Source organism: Telopea speciosissima, chromosome 11 (assembly GCF_018873765.1).
Source record: "Telopea speciosissima isolate NSW1024214 ecotype Mountain lineage chromosome 11, Tspe_v1, whole genome shotgun sequence".
Taxonomy (NCBI): Eukaryota; Viridiplantae; Streptophyta; class Magnoliopsida; order Proteales; family Proteaceae; genus Telopea; species Telopea speciosissima.
In genome coordinates, this window is record NC_057926.1 from 50,737,912 (window position 1) to 50,754,944 (window position 17,033).

The following is a 17,033-nucleotide window of genomic DNA, read 5'->3' on the forward strand; positions in this document are numbered from 1 at the left end:
TGAAGCCTTTCCAACCTGATTCACTTCACCTTGCAAGTACTCAAATAACTGTCTCTTACCATATTCATGGTTAGGAAGATAATATCCGTAGGGGTAAGTCCACTTCAATACTCGCCTACATTCAACTATTTGTAACCAAGCCTCTGTAATGAATTCGAGCTGCGACGATGTTTGAGCCTGTTTAGCCTTAAGATTGTCAAGTTGGTAGTTTGCATTTGGTGTAAAACGCTGCGAGCCTTTTGCCTTGACGATGGTTGCTTGCCCATCATTCATAATAGTGAATGTATCTCCTCATATATGTTCTAGCCTTCTTTCGTCTCCTCTCATCCTCATTATCTTTCTTTTTCTGCTGCATAACGATTACATGCTGATGAGTGATTTTTCAATGGACTGAGGCATAACCAGCAAAATCGAAAATTACAAGGAGCTCTACATCTCATATGCATACACCCATGATTATTCTCAATTGGCTTTTTGCACTTTGGACAAGGTTTAGTAGAAGCTAATATCCAATTCATATTTTCAACTTGTAACTATGCTTCAACATCCACTTAGCCACGGTGTCACAGTCCATCGGTCGGTGAACTTCCTCGGTACAAGTCCAGCAAAATCTATATGAGCAATGACAAGTAACATCAGTATTGGAGTTAATTACCGGCTCAAATCAAGTCTCCTAGCTGTATAGATAAACCTCACCAACTGTACAGATATTCTTTCCTTTTTCTTTCATGCTTATCCCTCAATCAATGGGATCTCATACTCTATATATGTAATCAGTCATAGATAATGGAATCATCCAATTATTCACTATCAAATTTACATGGTATCAGCCTCATCACGATTCTGTCTTCTTTTCATTCTCTTTTCTTCTCTAATGGCTAACACCAACCAAACCAACGATTCCAGCAGCCCCATGACCACCACCACCACGGTTCCCGCTGATCTGAATTCTTCTTCTCCATTTTTTTTGCACCACTCTGATAACCTAGATGCACTTTTGGTTACCCAACCGTTGAAGGGAGATAATTATCCCAGCTGGAGCCATGCCATGCATATGGCTTTGGAAGCTAAACACAAGTTGGGTGTCATTGATGGTTCCATCACCAAATCGAAGGCTACTTCTCCATCCTTGCCGCAATGGGTTCGTTGTAACAGCATGGTGCTTTCATGGCTGTTCAACACCCTTGCTTTTGATATTGCTCACAGCGTGATGTCTGGGTCGACCTCTTCGACCATTACTCTCAGAAGAATGCTCCACGCATTTTCGAGATTCGCCGTAACATTGCCACTCATCACCAAGGACCTTCTTCTTTGGCCACTTATTACACTGCTCTCAAGGTTTTTGGGATGAATTATCCTCTTACAATTCATTCCCTCCCTGCTTGTGTGGTTATCTTCAGAATCATACAGATCTCATGCAACGTGATCGTTTGCTAGAATTTTTTATGGGACTAAATGAGTCTTACGAATCCATTCGAAGCCAACTCCTTCTGTTGGAACCGTTGCCTACTATTAATTGTGCCTACTCATTGTTGCTCCAAGAAGAAAGCCAACGTTCGATCAATACAGCACCGGACCCCTCCCTTCAAGACTCGGCTCTGGCTGCTGCCCATCATTCTTCTGGCTCCAAATCAGCCAAACCAAAACCTCATTATCATTGCGATTTTTACGGGCTCGATGGCCACTCTGAATCTCGTTGTTTTAAAAACACGATTACCCACCGGGTGCGGTTCAAAGGTTCCTTCCGCCGCACCGCCGCACACTCTCTTGCAGCCACCATGGTTGATGTTTCTCCAAGACTAACATTTACATCGATCAAGATAACCACTTCTCTCCTTAATCCAATCGGGTAACACCACTCCGTTGGCAAACGCAGCAAGTATGACACAACCACCCCCCTCTGGATAATTGACTCTGGTGCCAATTTTCATATGGCATCAGACCCTTCCGTGTTTACTCCTCAAAGCCTTCGTCCCCACACTTCTCCTATTACAATGCCCACTAGACAAACCAGTTTGGTTACCCACATTGGCACATACCATCCTCTTCCCAATTTAACTTTACATGATGTACTTCTCGTTCCATCTTTTAATTTTAATCTACTATCTGTAGCACAACTTTCTAAGACATTGAATGGTTCCATCAATTTTTTCTCAACCCATTGTGTTCTACAGGACCTACAAACAAAGGAGACGATTGGATTGGGCAAAGCGCGCGGTGGTTTGTACTTCTTTCCTTCCAATTGTTACTAGTTCACCCACTCCGCTGCCCACACCTTCACTGAGTCCACAACCTTCCCTTCCTATTGTTACTGGTTCAACCCCCATTAATGCTTTGCCATCCCCTCCAACTCGACCAATATGATCTCGACAGCCACCGGCGCACTTGAAGGATTACCACTGCCACGCTTCTCAACTCCAATCATCGCCATCCACTGTAGGTACTCTAAGCCCTATTGATTCTTCTTTATATTATGATAATCTCTCTACTTCTCACCTTAAGTATATCAAGTCTTTATCTTCCCACATAGAACCTACCAGCTTTGCCAAAGCAGTGTCATCACCCGATTGGAAGACAGCCATGCAAACTGAAATAGAGGCACTGGAATAGAACCACACATGGTCCCTTGTACCTTTACCAACAAATGTCAAACCCATTGGATGCAAATGGGTATACAAAATAAAACGTCATGCTGACGGTTCCATTGAACGGTACAAAGCACGCTTGGTGGCAAAGGGTTACACACAAACTAAAGGTATTGATTTTCATGAAACATATGCTCCTGTTGCCAAGCTCACTCATCGTCCGTGCTTTACTTGCCATTGCCGTGGAAAGACGGACACTTCACCAACTTGATGTCAATAACGCTTTCTTACATGGTGATCTTGATGAATTAGTTTACATGAAATTGCCACCTGGCCATCACCGGAAGGGGGAGCATATGGTTTGTCGCTTGAATAAGTCTCTTTACGGTCTCAAGCAAGCATCTCGAAACTAGTTTGCCAAATTTTCTACTGCTCTCGTGGGACTTGGTTTCACTCAGTCCAAGTCTGACTACTCTCTCTTCTTTAAAGGAACAGGATTGAATGCTCTGTTTGTGCTCGTCTATATGGACGATATTCTAGTTGCAGGGCCTAACTCCAATGCCATATTGGCCTTAAAAGCAACTATCCAAAAACAGTTTCGCACAAAGGATCTCGGCCCTTTGAAATATTTTCTTGATTTAGAAGTGGCCCGCTCAAAGAAAGGGATGTTCTTAAACTAAAGGAAATATGCTCTTGACATCATCTCTGATATTGGACTTACTGGTGCCCGTCCCGTTGAGTTTCCCATGGAGCATAATCTAAAATTGACAACCACTGATGGTGATTTACTGCCAGATGCAACACGATATCGCCGCTTGATTGGGCGACTGATTTACCTCACCATCACAAGACCCGATATTGTCCATACTGTGAATCTCTTAAGTCAATTTATGAGCCAACCACGGCAACCCCACATGGATGCTGCGACTCGTTTACTCCGTTATATTAATGGTTCCCCAGGTCAAGGTATCTTATTGTCTACGGATAGCTCCTTGTCTCTTCAAGCCTACTATGATTCCGATTGGGAAAGTTGTCCTAATACATGCCGTTCCACTATGGGATATTGTGTTTTCCTAGGATCAAGTCCAATCTCGTGGAAATCAAAAAAGCAACACACTATCTCTCGATCCTCTGCAGAGGCCGAGTACAGGGCCATGGCTGTTGCAACCTGCGAATTGATATGGTTGACTTCTCTACTTTGAGATCTTGGTGTCCAGCCACCTCAACCCATTACTTTATTTTGTGATAATCAAGCTGCCATGCACATTGCGGCAAACCCAGTGTTTCATGAACGCACAAATCACATCGAGATAGACTGCCATATTGTCCGTGATAATATCCAAAATGGGCTACTTCAAACTCAATATATTCCCAGTGCTGCACAACTAGCTGACATCTTCACCAAATCCTTGGGCAAAGAATTGTTTATATCACATAGGTCCAAGTTGGGGGTTCTTGACATTCACTCGCCCAACTTGAGGGGGAGTATTGGACTTAATTACCTGGCTCAAATCAAGTCTCCTAGTCGTATAGATAAACCTCACCAATCGTGATGATATTCTTTCCTTTTTCTTTCATTCTTATCCTCAATCAATGGGATCTCATACTCTATATATGTAATCAGTCATAGATAATGGAATCATCCAATTATTCACTATCAACTGCACAATCGGATCGAGCTCCCACTACTATCAACCTCGAACTCTATAGCATATTCACGTACTGAGCAGACACCATTTGATTTTCTTATTCGCTTCGATGTAAGATCTAAGAAAGTAACGAGAAAACTTCTCCTTTTCTTCGTCGAAGCAAATCGACAGATGAAATCTTGATCGATAGCAACATTGCACGATGGATCAGGACATCGCAGCATCAAACATTGAGGTCCATCATTAATTGATGTGGTAATATAACCCGCCAACATGACACATAGAAGAGATGGCCACAAACAATGCAGCCATCTTATCAAGAGAATAAATCTCAAAATGATTCCGTAAGTAATTTCTTTACCCTTTTTCGAATTTCAACGATTGGTTTCTCTAATAAACCAACAACTTTGCGTACTTTCTCCTCGCTCAGAAACCATGCTTCGTGAAGTTTATTGATACTCCAATTATAGTGGTGCATAAAGATACTTGACCAAGCTTTTGATATTGAAAGCACAGTAGAGATCGTTGTAATAACTTCTTCTTGGCGTCGATGTATATCTTCCTCGCTCAATATGGTGTAGTTCTGCTGCTGTGGTTGCAACTTCTTAACATTATAATCAAAAGAATCACCAACACCAAACACATCATCCTCTGAATCCGTATCCCTATAATTCGCATCCTCATAGGCATAATCCTCTGATTCCATATCCCTATTTCTAATGCTCAAAACCCTTGTCACCCAATATGACAAAACCCTAGAATTTCTAAAGCTCTAAAGCTCGAAGAACCCTTGTCACCCCAGTACAAAACAAACCCCCAAAAACACAGAAACAACACCAAAAAGAACATCAAGATTCGATTGAAGAACGAATCGAGAATTGTCTTTGATTTTGGGGGCGGGGATTGCGACTGAGATCGACTTGAGTTTTTCTACCAAAAACCTCAAGTAGTTTTTGGAAAAAAATCTTATCCTTCTTTTTTTGATTTAGGCGAAAGAGACTAACAAATGGACGAAATTTTGCCAAATTATTCCAATTCATTAGGTGCGAGCCCAGGTGGAATATAAAAGACTCTCCTCTAGTCTCCTTCCACTTAAAAACCCTATCACTTAACTCTCCTAGTCTCCTACGATTTTTGGAAGACGTTTTTTACATGTGGGACCTTATTTGTTTATATTTTTTTGGTAGTAATAGGCAGATTTATTGATACTGTCGTGTATTACACATGGATGGAGAAAAAACTAATTAAATCCATTAACCATGGATATGAAACATGCCATACTCAACTGACATTGACTTACTTGCCAGGGAATCGGCCAAGCTATTTTGCTCCCTTAAAGGATGATAAATGATGAACATCATCCAAAATAGGTTTGAGAGTTAAAGGAGGAGAAACATCACTGTGTTGGAGATAATTCGATCATAATCGCCTGCTGGTCCGATTCCACCATCAAGCAACTATATCCTTCAGAAATCCCTTCCAATAACATAGACCGTATAGCCAATGCCTCAACTTCAATAGCTGTATGAAAGTTATAAGGCATAGACACAACAAGCAAAATATCACCCAGATGATTCCTGTAGATCAACCCCAAACCACCAGAATCTGAATTATATTTTAGACTAGCATCACAATTCGCTTTTACCCAATTCTCTAGTCCTACGATTCTTCTACCCTCCTAGGAGGGTAGGACTTTTTAATCAGTTAACATTTCTTTTTCTCACTCGCAGGCACACACACGTAACGTTCGATCTCTAAAGTACCCACTATTCCACATATTGAGAGTCAGTTTGATCATTGATGAAAGGATTGCTCCATTTTTAACACCCCCCCCCCCCAAAAAAAAAGGATTGCTCCATGTGGCTTAGAAAGGCTAAACCGTTCTGAGAGGACATTCACCTTTGCTTATTTATAAATTGGGATGAAGAACGCCACTCAGTCGCACAGCGCACACCCCTGAAAAGGACTAGGGGTGCGTTTGTAATTTCACGTACAGGTGTGTTTGTGTGTAGGTACACGTCGTGATGCATGATGGGTTAGCATTTCTTATCCCTATGGTAGAGCCGGGAGTTTGACTCCTGTGCCCAGACACAGGATCCCGTGAAATGATCGTTGTGCCCCCAATAAAATGGAAATTCCATCTTTGTTGATGTTTCTACGTGCATTCTCATTGGCCCACGTGTTGGTGCAGGGGATGCGCTCCCACACTGAAAATACTCCCACGATTTGCTATAAATTTAATGGAGTGTGGCTCCTGCAACCATACAACCCCCTTGAAATGATTGTACTAGCGCGGGCTGCGCTCTCGGTCAAAGAAATCTAATCTTCCAATATATAATTCTCTGTTGCAAAGCATTGATCTATAACTCCTCTATAAAAAATCAAGTTGAACTTTCAATTAATCATCTCACCAAGGTTTTCACTTAACTTCTTCCTACTCATATGATGAAAATACTTTTTTAAATGAGATTCCATTGGTAGCATTCGGTTAGATGTTCAATAATCAAGTTAATCATTCAGTCTGGATTACCAAAAAGTAGGAGACTCCATTGTACGAGTTCGAATCAGACCTTGTGTTTGGTATGCATTCTTGGAATGCATTCTAGGCCAATTTCTCATTCTTGGATGATAAAAACAACTATTTTTATCATTCAATAATGTGAAATCAACCTAGAATGCATTATGAGAATGCATACCAAACACTGCCTAATGTTGAGGGACATTCGGTTAAATGAGCAAGTCTTTGTTGAACAGTTTTTCCCTTTAAACTATCGATATTTTATTTTTGGACCATTGTGCCCTCTCCCTATTTGATACCATTGATATAGTCTCAAATCTCAATCAGGTATTAGTATTGGCCATCTGATTAGGATAATGCTCTAGAGCCAAAATAATTAAACAAATTAAATTACAAATATACTTCATTAAAATCCCACATTCTTCCTTTTTAATTTTTTTTAAACAAAACTTAATTACTTACGAAAATAAAGCAATTTTAAAAGAAAACAATTTGTAGTGTGGTGCAATTCGGGGTGGAAATGTCGAGACCTAGCAGGCGTGATATCCAACAGTTCCAACTGCGAGAAGAAAAAAAACTAGGCCGGTGCAACGCGGACCGTTGGATATCATGTCTGCCAGTGTCAATCTCTCCACACCGAACTGCACTGCACTACACCATGGGGGAATAGGAGAGGATTTTAATCCATCGATTTATATAATAGCTAAGAGTGTCACTACACATTTATGGTCAATAGAGATCTCTTGAGTTTTGACAAGACAAACATAATTAATACTTGGGGAAAAAGAACGCTATATGGTTGCACATTGCACGCCCCTTGCACTTTGGCACAGAGGCACACAAAATGACTGTTGTACCCCCTAGAACCTTGGAAATGATCGGGGATGTGGCGGTGATTTTGCGTACCCCTGTGTCAAGGCAAAGGGGCGGTGTGCATTGCACGAACTGGTGGTGTTCTTTCTCCCTAATACTTGGGAAAAAGAATTGTCTAAGTGTGTGGCTTACGCCAGCTCTCCCATGTGTCTCTTGCTCTGTCCCTTCCGCAATTGAAAAACATACATAGGGAGCATTAGCGTAGACCATGCTCCCGTACAGACCATGCTCCCATACAGAGGAAAGAGAAATTCTAAAATTAGTAGGCTATGGATTCATAAATATAATTAGGAAAATTAAAGATCAAAACCTCAACTATGCAGTAGTAATAACTATAAATTGAGATACAACATGTCGTGCCAAATTAGCCAAATTAATTAACAAATTTTAAGGTTGAATTTGATTTTTCCCCCCTCGTAATGTTATAGTTTTTTATTAAATTAAATTCCTCACAAATCCTCTTTTTTTTGGGGGGGGGGGTGAGTCTCAACTTTATTGGCAACCAAAAAAAACACAAGAGGGAAGAACAAGAATATATGTATTGGCGCCTAAATTATCGATCTCGGATTCGGCTCCTCTACCACTAGACAACCAAGCAACCATTGTGCTGCCCACACCCAAATGGGGGTGAAATGACTGTCCTACCCACTATGCCAGCATCCTATTTAGGTGGGGTCCACGCCCCTATCGTGGTGTAGGCAGCACAATGGCTGCTACCTGCCCGGCCATAGAGGATCCAAATCCATCAATCTCATAGACAGACCTAAGGGATCGAAGAAACAGCCCTAGAAAGCAAAACCTAAGGCGGCAACCAAAGTTACAAAGCAAATCAACAGAACCAAGAGAAAGAACACTCATCAAATCAGAACCGCCAGAGAAGGTCAATGCCGGTTCTAGACTACATGGACACCCCAATTCCCGACAAGGAACCCATTAGAGGTTATCTAGTTCTCTTTGAAGATCACATCCAAGCAACTATGAATGTCATGTCGATATCGGCTTTTAAAGCTTTACAACAAAAACAACAATAATGAAGCACCACAATCATTCGGTTGCTTGAGGAATTGATTGGCTGTGGGGAGCGTGTCAACCAAGCAACACCAATTGTGGATTAAGTTTCCCTCGACTCCCATTCAACACCAAGTAGTGAAGGAATGTATATATATACCTTTTTCCGCCTTGATCTCCCTCCCCTCGGTGAATGGGAGTGGAGGAAAACTAAGTCCTATATATACCACACTCCCCCTCAAAGACCTCTTCTGCATATATAAATAAATAATAAATATATATATGTATTGTTGTAGCCAAGGTTGCACCCTTTGGCGATAACAAGTTGCATCCTATATTCAAATCCTTTTTATCACATACAGATATCCTAAGAGGAAAGGATGGTTTTTCAGCTTCTCCTTTTTTTTTTCACTTTCTCTACCTTATCAATGCAGTCACAAATACTGACCAAGATGCACTATGGTAGGTTTTATCTTCTAGAAATTTATCCTCTCAAGTGTCACTTAAGAATCCATCCGTCCACCCAACACTTGAGAGGATAAAAAGACGTCACCACCCCATGTTTTAACGGTTGGATTCTTAAGTATGGTGCACCGCACTTGAGAAGAAGAAAATCCTTTATCTTCCTCCCTACGAGGAAAAAATTTGCATTACCTTATTGAATGGATATCACAAGAAAGCAGATAAGTCTTTAAAGAACGAAATTTTGCTGCTATCGGGGTTGCAGGAATATTGTTCCTGCTACCCGGTTCACAGCAAAAGAAATGAATACAAAAAGGGTATTTTGGAAAATACTATAACCCATGAAGATATTTGTGAACCCTGAGAGGAAGTGAATTATTCAATTTCTTTGGGTACAAGCCCAGGTAACAAGAACACATTCCTGCAACCTGAGTAGTAGCTAAAAATTTTCCATCTTAAAAGTAGGGGAGCAGCTAACTACAATCTTATGTACCACGACGGGCACATGCAAGAAAGAAATCAGTACAGAGATTTCTCAAATATATTTATATTAACCACTTGGGACAAGGTTTGGTATAAGCTAATATCCAATTCACATTTTCACCTTCAGAACTATGCTTCAACATCCATTTAGCCACGGTGTCACAATCCACCGGCCGGTGAATTTCCTCGGTGCAACTCCAGCAAAAGCTATATGAACAGCGACAAGTAACATCAGAGCTTTCACTACTACCAACCTCAAACTCTATAGCATATCCACAACCTGGAGCAGGACACCATTTGATTTTCCTATTTGTTTCGATATAAGATCTAAGAAGGTAAAGAGAAAACTTCTCCTTTTCTTTGTCGGAAGCGAATCGATCGATGAAATCTTGATCGATAGCTACATTGCAGGATGGATCAGGACATCGCAGCATCAAACATTGAGGTCCATCATTAATTGATGTGCTAATATAACCTGCCCAACATGAAACACAGAAGAGATGGCCACAAACAGAGGCAGCCATCTTATCAAGAGAATTAATTTCAAAACAGATTCCACAAGTAAGTTCTTTGACCTTTTCTGGGATTTCAACGATTGGTTGCTCTAATAAACCAACAGCTTTGCGTACTTTCTCCACGTCTGCAAACCATGCTTCGTGAACTTTACTGGTACTCCAATTATAGTGGCGCATCAGAATACTTGACCAAGCTTTTGATATTGAAAGCACAGCAGATATCGTTGTAATATCTTCATCTTGGCGTCGACGTGTATCTTCCTCACTCAGTATGGTGTAGTTCTGCCGCGGTGGATGCAACTTCTTGACATTATAATCAAGAGAATCACCATCATCAAACTCATCATCTTCTGAATCCATATCCCTATAATTCCCATCCTCATAGGCATAATCCTCTGAATTCATATCCCTAAACGAATGATCCAGAAACCCTAGAAGGAGAAGATTTGATTGAAGAATCAATCAAGAATTATCATCGGTTTTTTAGGGCGGGGATTGCGACTGAGATCGACTTGAGTTTTTCGACCAAAAACCTCAAGTCGTTTTTGGAAGAAAATCTTATCCTTCTTATTTTGTTTAGGCGAAAGAGATCACATGGACGATTGCAAGAACTTTCCTGCTACGTCGGCTTGCTGCCAAAGACACGTAACCTTGAAGGATATTTTCTCAACGATATCTCTAAAAATGGGGAATTGAATTTTTCTAATTCATTGGCTGCGATCCCAGGTAGAATATAAAAGACTCTCCTCTAGTCTCCTTCTACTTAAAAACCCTATCACTTAACTCTCCTAGTCTCTTACTAATTTTGGAAGACGTTTTCTACACGGAGACCGTATCAGTTAACTTTTCTAGTGTCCTATGACTCTTCTACTCTCCAAGAACTTTTTAATGGACTTGGGTTTCCTCCAGCTGTGGCGGGAGATGGTCCGATGGAGGGTCCAGCCCGGATTATTATCCTTTCCAATAGTTTGAACTCAACATATATAGTCAATGAGCTCGGACTATCATGTGTCGGACATCCACACTAGCACTGTCGCACTACCAAGCTTTAGGGAATTGAAGAGGATAATTTTTCGTTCAGCCCAACAAAAACAGGGGGTGTTTGGTCATTTCACAGGGGACCCACCTCGAAAATGACCAAACACCCCCGTTTTTGCTGGGCTGGACCCTCCAGCACCCGCCACATTTGGAGGAGAGCCAAATTGCTTTTTAATCCTTAAAATCTTATTTTTTTCTAACTCGCACACACACACACACTTAACGTTCAATCTCTAAATTACCCAGTTCCAAAAAAAAAAAAAAAATTTCTAAATTACCCACTAGTTCACATATTTACTATTTAGAGTCAGTCTGACCATTGATGAAAGGATTGCTCCATTTTGGTTAGAAAGGCTAAACGTTCTGAGAGGACATTCGATATCTTTGCTTATTTTATAAATTGGGATAAAAAACGTCACCCGGTCGCACAATGCACGATATGACCAGCACACCCCTGGAAAGGTAGAGAGGACTAGGGATGTGTAAATCATTTTGCGCACCGCTGTGTCTGGACGTAGGTACACGTCATGCTGCACGACGGGTTATTGTTCCTTATCCCTATGGTAGAGCAGGGAGTTTGGCTCCTGCGCCCAGACATAGGATCCCGGGAATGATTGTCGTACCCCCAATGAAAATGGAAATCCCATCCTTGTTGATGTTTCTACGTGCTAGTTCAGGGGACACACTGCCACACAAAAAACACTCCCGCCATTTGCTATATATTTAATGAAGTATGGTTCCTGCTCCTAGACATAGGCCCTCGTGAAATGATAGTACTAGCGCGCCTGTGCTCCCGGTCAAAGAAATCTAATCTCTCCATACATACTTCTCTGTTATGCAAAGCATTGATCTATAATCGCCCTATAATTAATCAAGTTGATCTTTCTATTAATCATCTTACCAAGGTTTTCATTTAACTTCTTCCAACTCATATGATGAAAATATTATTTTAAAAGAGATTCCATTGGTAGCATTCGGTTAGATGTTCAATAATCAAGTTAATCTTTCAGTCTGGATTATCAAAAAGTAGGAGACTCCATTGGTAGCATGGCCAAGTTTGCATTCTGAGTGTACGAGTTTGAACCAGATCCTGTGTTTGATATGCATTACTACAATGCATTCTAGGTCAAATTCTCATTAAAAAAAGGCCGTACCCAGTGCACAAGGCTTCCACGTTTAGCAGGGTCAGGGGAGGGTCAAATGTATACAGCCTTACCCCTGTTTCCAGAGAAGCTCCTTGCTAAACGCGGGAGCCTTGTGCACTAGGTAAATTTCTCATTCTTGGACGATAAAAACAACTATTTTTATTATACGAGAATGCTAAGTCAACCTGGCTAATGTTGAGGGACACTCGGTTAAATGTGCAAGTCTTCTCCTTAAAATATCGATATCAAATTTTTTGTACCATTTTGCCCTCTCCCTATTTGATATAGTCTCAATTAGGTATTAGTATTGGCCATGGCCAATCTGATTAGGATAATGCTCTAGCGCCGAAATACTTAAACAAATTAAATTACAAATATGCCTCATTAAAATTCCACATTCTTCCTTTTTTATTTTTTTTAAACAAAACTTAAAGCAATTTTAACGTCGGTTTACGGAAAACAATCCTCTCCAATTCCCTAAAAGTGTAGTGCGGAATAGTTCGGGGTGGAGATGTCAAGACCTGGCAGGCGTGACATCCAACAATTCCAAGCTCGAGAAGAAAAAAAAAACCGGGGCGGTGCAACACAAACCATTGGATATCACACCTACTAGTGTCAACCTCTCCACACGGAACTACACCGCCCTACACCATGGGGGAATTGGAGAGGATTTTAATCCATTGGTTTATATAATAGCTCAGAGTGTCACTGCACATTTATGGTCAATAGAGATCTCTTGAATCTTGACAAGACAAACATAATTAATATATATTTGGGGAAAGAGAACGCCATGTGGTCACGCAGCGCACGCTGCCCCTGCAACCTGACACAGGGGCACACAAAATGACAGTTGCACCCCCTAGAACCCTGGAAATGACCAGGGATGCGGCGGTCATTTTGCGTGCCCCTGTGTGAGGTCAAAGGGGCTGCGTGTATTGCGCAAATGTTCCTGCTACCTGGTTTGCAACCAAAGAAATGAAATCAAAAAGGGTATTTTGAAAAATATTATAACCTATGAGGGTATTTTTGAACCCTAAGGAGAAGTTAATTATTCAATTTCTTTGGATACAAGCTCCCAGGTAGCAGTAACATTGCAAAATTTTTTGGTGTCTTTAAAGCAGGGGAGCAGCTAACTACAATCTTATGGCACATACAAGAAAGAAATCAGTACAGAATCCCTAATATATTTATATCAACCATAATTAGATTTAAGAGAGTGATATAATGCACCAAGAGTTTTGATCACTAGAGAAGAACATCGTCACCTACCTCCCCAGCTTTTCCTGCTTCCTTTCCTGCTGGCATGTGCCATGGCTAGCTATCAACATCTGAGAGTCCGTTCTCCAATGCTTGGACCAAGTTCTCAAAGTAATTCCTTGTCACGTTGGTAAGTTCAACCAGTTTTATGCGGAACTCTTTAAAGCCTGGAATCGGAGCTTTAATTAGCCTCAATGTAAACTTGTAGTTCTGTCTCTGCACAGTAATGAAGCCTTTCTAACCCAGACTTAGCTTGGCCTTGTAAGTACTCAAATAACTGTCTCTTACCATATTCATAATCAGGAAGATAATATCCATAGGCGTAAGTCCACTTCAATTCCCGCCTGCATTCAATTATTTGTAACCAAGCCTCCGTAATGAATTCGAGCTGCGAAGAAGTTTCAGCCTGTTTATCCTTCAGATTGTCGAGTTGGGTAGCTTCCATTTGGTGTAAATCTGCCAGAGCCTTTTGCCTTGACGACTGGTTGCTTGCCCATCGTTCATAATAGTGTGCATATCTCTCCATATATGCTTTAGCATTCTTTCGTTTCCTCTCACCTTCATCTTCTACCTCTATTTTGCGATATTTATTACATGACGAATATCCATCATGAACTGTCCATGCATCGAGACATAACCAACAAAACTCACACGTACAAGGAGGTCTACATGTCATATGCATACACCCATGATTCTTCTCGATTGGCTTTTCGCACTTGGGACAAGGTTTGGTATAAGCTAATAGCCAATTCATATTTTCAGCTTCAGAACTATGTTTCAACAACCACTTAGCCACGGTTTCACAGTCCACCGGTCAGTGAACTTCCTCTGTACAAGTCCAGCAAAAGCTATATGAACAGCGACAAGTAACATCAGAGCTTCCACTACTACCAACCTCAAACTCTATAGCATATCCACAACCTGGAGAAGGACACCATTTAATCTTTCTGTTCGTTTCGATATAAGATCTAAGAAGGTAACGAGAAAATTTCTCCTTTTCTTCGTCGGAAGCGAATCCGATCGATGAAATCTTGATCGATAGCAACATTGCAGGATGGATCAGGACATCGCAGCATCAAACATTGATGGCCATCATTAATTGATGTGCTAATATAACCTGTCCAACATGAAACACAGAAGAGATGGCCACAAACAGGGGCAGCCATCATATGAAGACAGTAAATTTCAAAACAGATTTCACAGGTAAGTTCTTTACCCTTTTCTGGAATTTCAACAATTGGTTTCTCTAATAAACCAACAGTTTTCCGTACTTTCTCCTCGTCTGCAAACCATAGATCGTTAACTTTACTGATACTCCAATTATAGTGGCGCATAAGGATACTTGACCAAGCTTTTGATATTGAAAGCACAGTAGATATAGTTGTGATATCTTCATCTTGGCGTCGACCTATATCTGCCTCGCTCAGTATGGTGTAGTACTGCTGTGGTTGCAACTTCTTGACATTATAATCAAGATAATCACCATCTTCATACACATCATCTTCTTCCTCTTCCTCTGTATCTCTATAATCTCCATCGTCATACATATCCTCTGAATCCATATCAGACCCAGAAGCCGCCCTAGAAATCATAGAATTAATATTACTGATCAATCCCTTGTTACCCCAATAGAAGACAAATTCAAAAACAGAGAAGAACAAATCGTTTTTTTATATGAGATTCGATCGCGAAAAAGACCTTAAAGAAAAACCCTATTAGTTTACTCTCCTAGTCCCCTATGAATTTGGAAAGAGGTTTTCTAGGTTTTCTACTTTTCCATGCGAGAGACCTAATCAGTTAACTCTTCTAAGTGTCTTATGACTCTTCTACCCTCCTAGGATTTTTTTAATGTATAAAATCTCCTTCTTTTTCTCTCTCGCGCACACATGGACCTGACGACTTGGATGGATTGGGCTGGGAGGCAATAATACGGAAAGGATACATATGGCAATTAATCGGCCTATGCGGCAATAGTATTAAAAAATCTGGCAAAATAAAACTGTACGGCAATGATATAATACATGTTTAATACATGTATTAATATTATTGCTCTGTATAAGTACTGGACCAAAAATACGGGTTTATCCTAGTAAAAATCAAGGAGCATTCTAATTTTTTTGCAACTAAATTATAATCTCTCATGCCTTCATGAACATGAACCCTGTTCCTCTACTGCCGAGCTGCCCGGCAGGACCCTACTACCAAGACACAGTAGGCCCTAAATTACCGCCTTACTCCTGCTCGAGTGGGGGTAAGGTGGTCATTTAACGCCTTGTTGTGTCTTGGCAGTAGGGTCCTACCAAGCAGCTGGGCAATAGAGGATCCAAATTGCATGAACACTTAAAACCAATATGGCATTAACTCCACGGGGCAGCGCAGTTGGCAAGGGACGAGGCCTAAGGAAGCTGAAGGTCCTAAGTTCGAATCCGCCTCCCTCCTTGGGGCCACCCGTCTTAGAGGAAACTCCCTAGTGAACATGGGGGCCCCAGTATCTCCCAGTTCGTGTGTGTTGTGAGGTCACGCACGAGCCTTGGGGGAATTAGTCGACTAAAGGCCAAATACCTCCAATTCCAAAAAAGAAAAAACAAAAAAAACCAATATGGCTTTCCAATTTGAAATCATTTCTCATGAACACTTAAAACCAAGATGACCACCAAAACTATTAAATAGTTGCACCACCGAACCATTTATAATCAATAAACAAAATAAGAAGACATCTTTACCAACAAAAAAACAAAATAAGAAGACATTAACATAGAATTTTATTACCCTAATAAAATACAGAAACATACCAATTTGGATAGAGAGATCGATAACCTAACCAAAATACAACACAAAAATATGCATAGACTCGTCAAATCCAAAATTAAAAATGAGAACATCTATCCATATAGTCTGACTAAGGGAAGACGAAAAAGGGGGACAAATTCAATCAATCCCCCCTCCCCCCAAAAAAAAACACCCATCTCTCAAAAGAAACAGAATTCAGTGATTCTTCAAAGTATTTCAGGCTTTCAGCATTGATGAAACCAAATTCCAAACTAACATAAACCCTAAGTAGGGAATCGAGAAAATAATAAGGTCATAAGCAACGCAGCAAAAGAAAATACCAATTGAAGACAAAGAAGAAAGGGATTACCCTGCACCATGAATAAAAAACAACTAACATAAATAAAATAATAAAAAAAACCTAGTTTGTGAAGACTTTCAGATCTATAATCCAAAATATAAAAAAAATGAGAACAACTATCCATATGGTTTGATTAAGGGAAGATGAAAAAGGGGGGACAAATTCAATCACCCCCCCCCCCCCTAAAAAAAACATCCATCTCCCAAAAGAAACATAATTTAGTGATTCTTCCAAGTATTTCAGCTTTGATAAATCCAAATTCCAGACTAACATAAACCCCAAGCAGAGAATCGAGAAAATAATAAGATCATAAGCAAAGAAACAAAAAAAAATACCAATAAAAGAAAAAGAAGAAAGGGATTACCCTTCA

At 40.6% G+C, this 17,033-nt stretch overlaps 2 protein-coding genes and 2 pseudogenes across 2 annotated transcripts in view; all 4 read right to left on the bottom strand.

The window, feature by feature from the left end:
- The window catches only part of LOC122644565 (probable E3 ubiquitin-protein ligase ARI8), a 40,996-nt gene extending 36,077 nt beyond the window's left edge, over positions 1 to 4,919 (bottom strand). Inside the window, exon 1 of the mRNA XM_043837945.1 lies at positions 4,876 to 4,919. The gene's annotated coding sequence lies outside the window, so the exon portion shown is untranslated. The remainder of the gene's footprint in view (positions 1 to 4,875) is intronic.
- Positions 4,301 to 4,940, bottom strand: LOC122645297 (annotated as a pseudogene).
- A 690-nt stretch (positions 4,941 to 5,630) lies between these two features.
- On the bottom strand, positions 5,631 to 13,588 carry LOC122645298 (probable E3 ubiquitin-protein ligase ARI5). The gene is made up of 3 exons (XM_043838616.1): positions 13,546 to 13,588; positions 9,651 to 10,524; positions 5,631 to 5,811 (listed from the first exon to the last, which is right to left on the bottom strand). Exons 1-3 carry the CDS (start codon positions 13,586 to 13,588, stop codon positions 5,631 to 5,633), a joined length of 1,098 nt encoding a protein of 365 aa, XP_043694551.1.
- A 2-nt stretch (positions 13,589 to 13,590) lies between these two features.
- On the bottom strand, positions 13,591 to 15,095 carry LOC122645300 (annotated as a pseudogene).
- Positions 15,096 to 17,033: the final 1,938 nt, after the last annotated feature.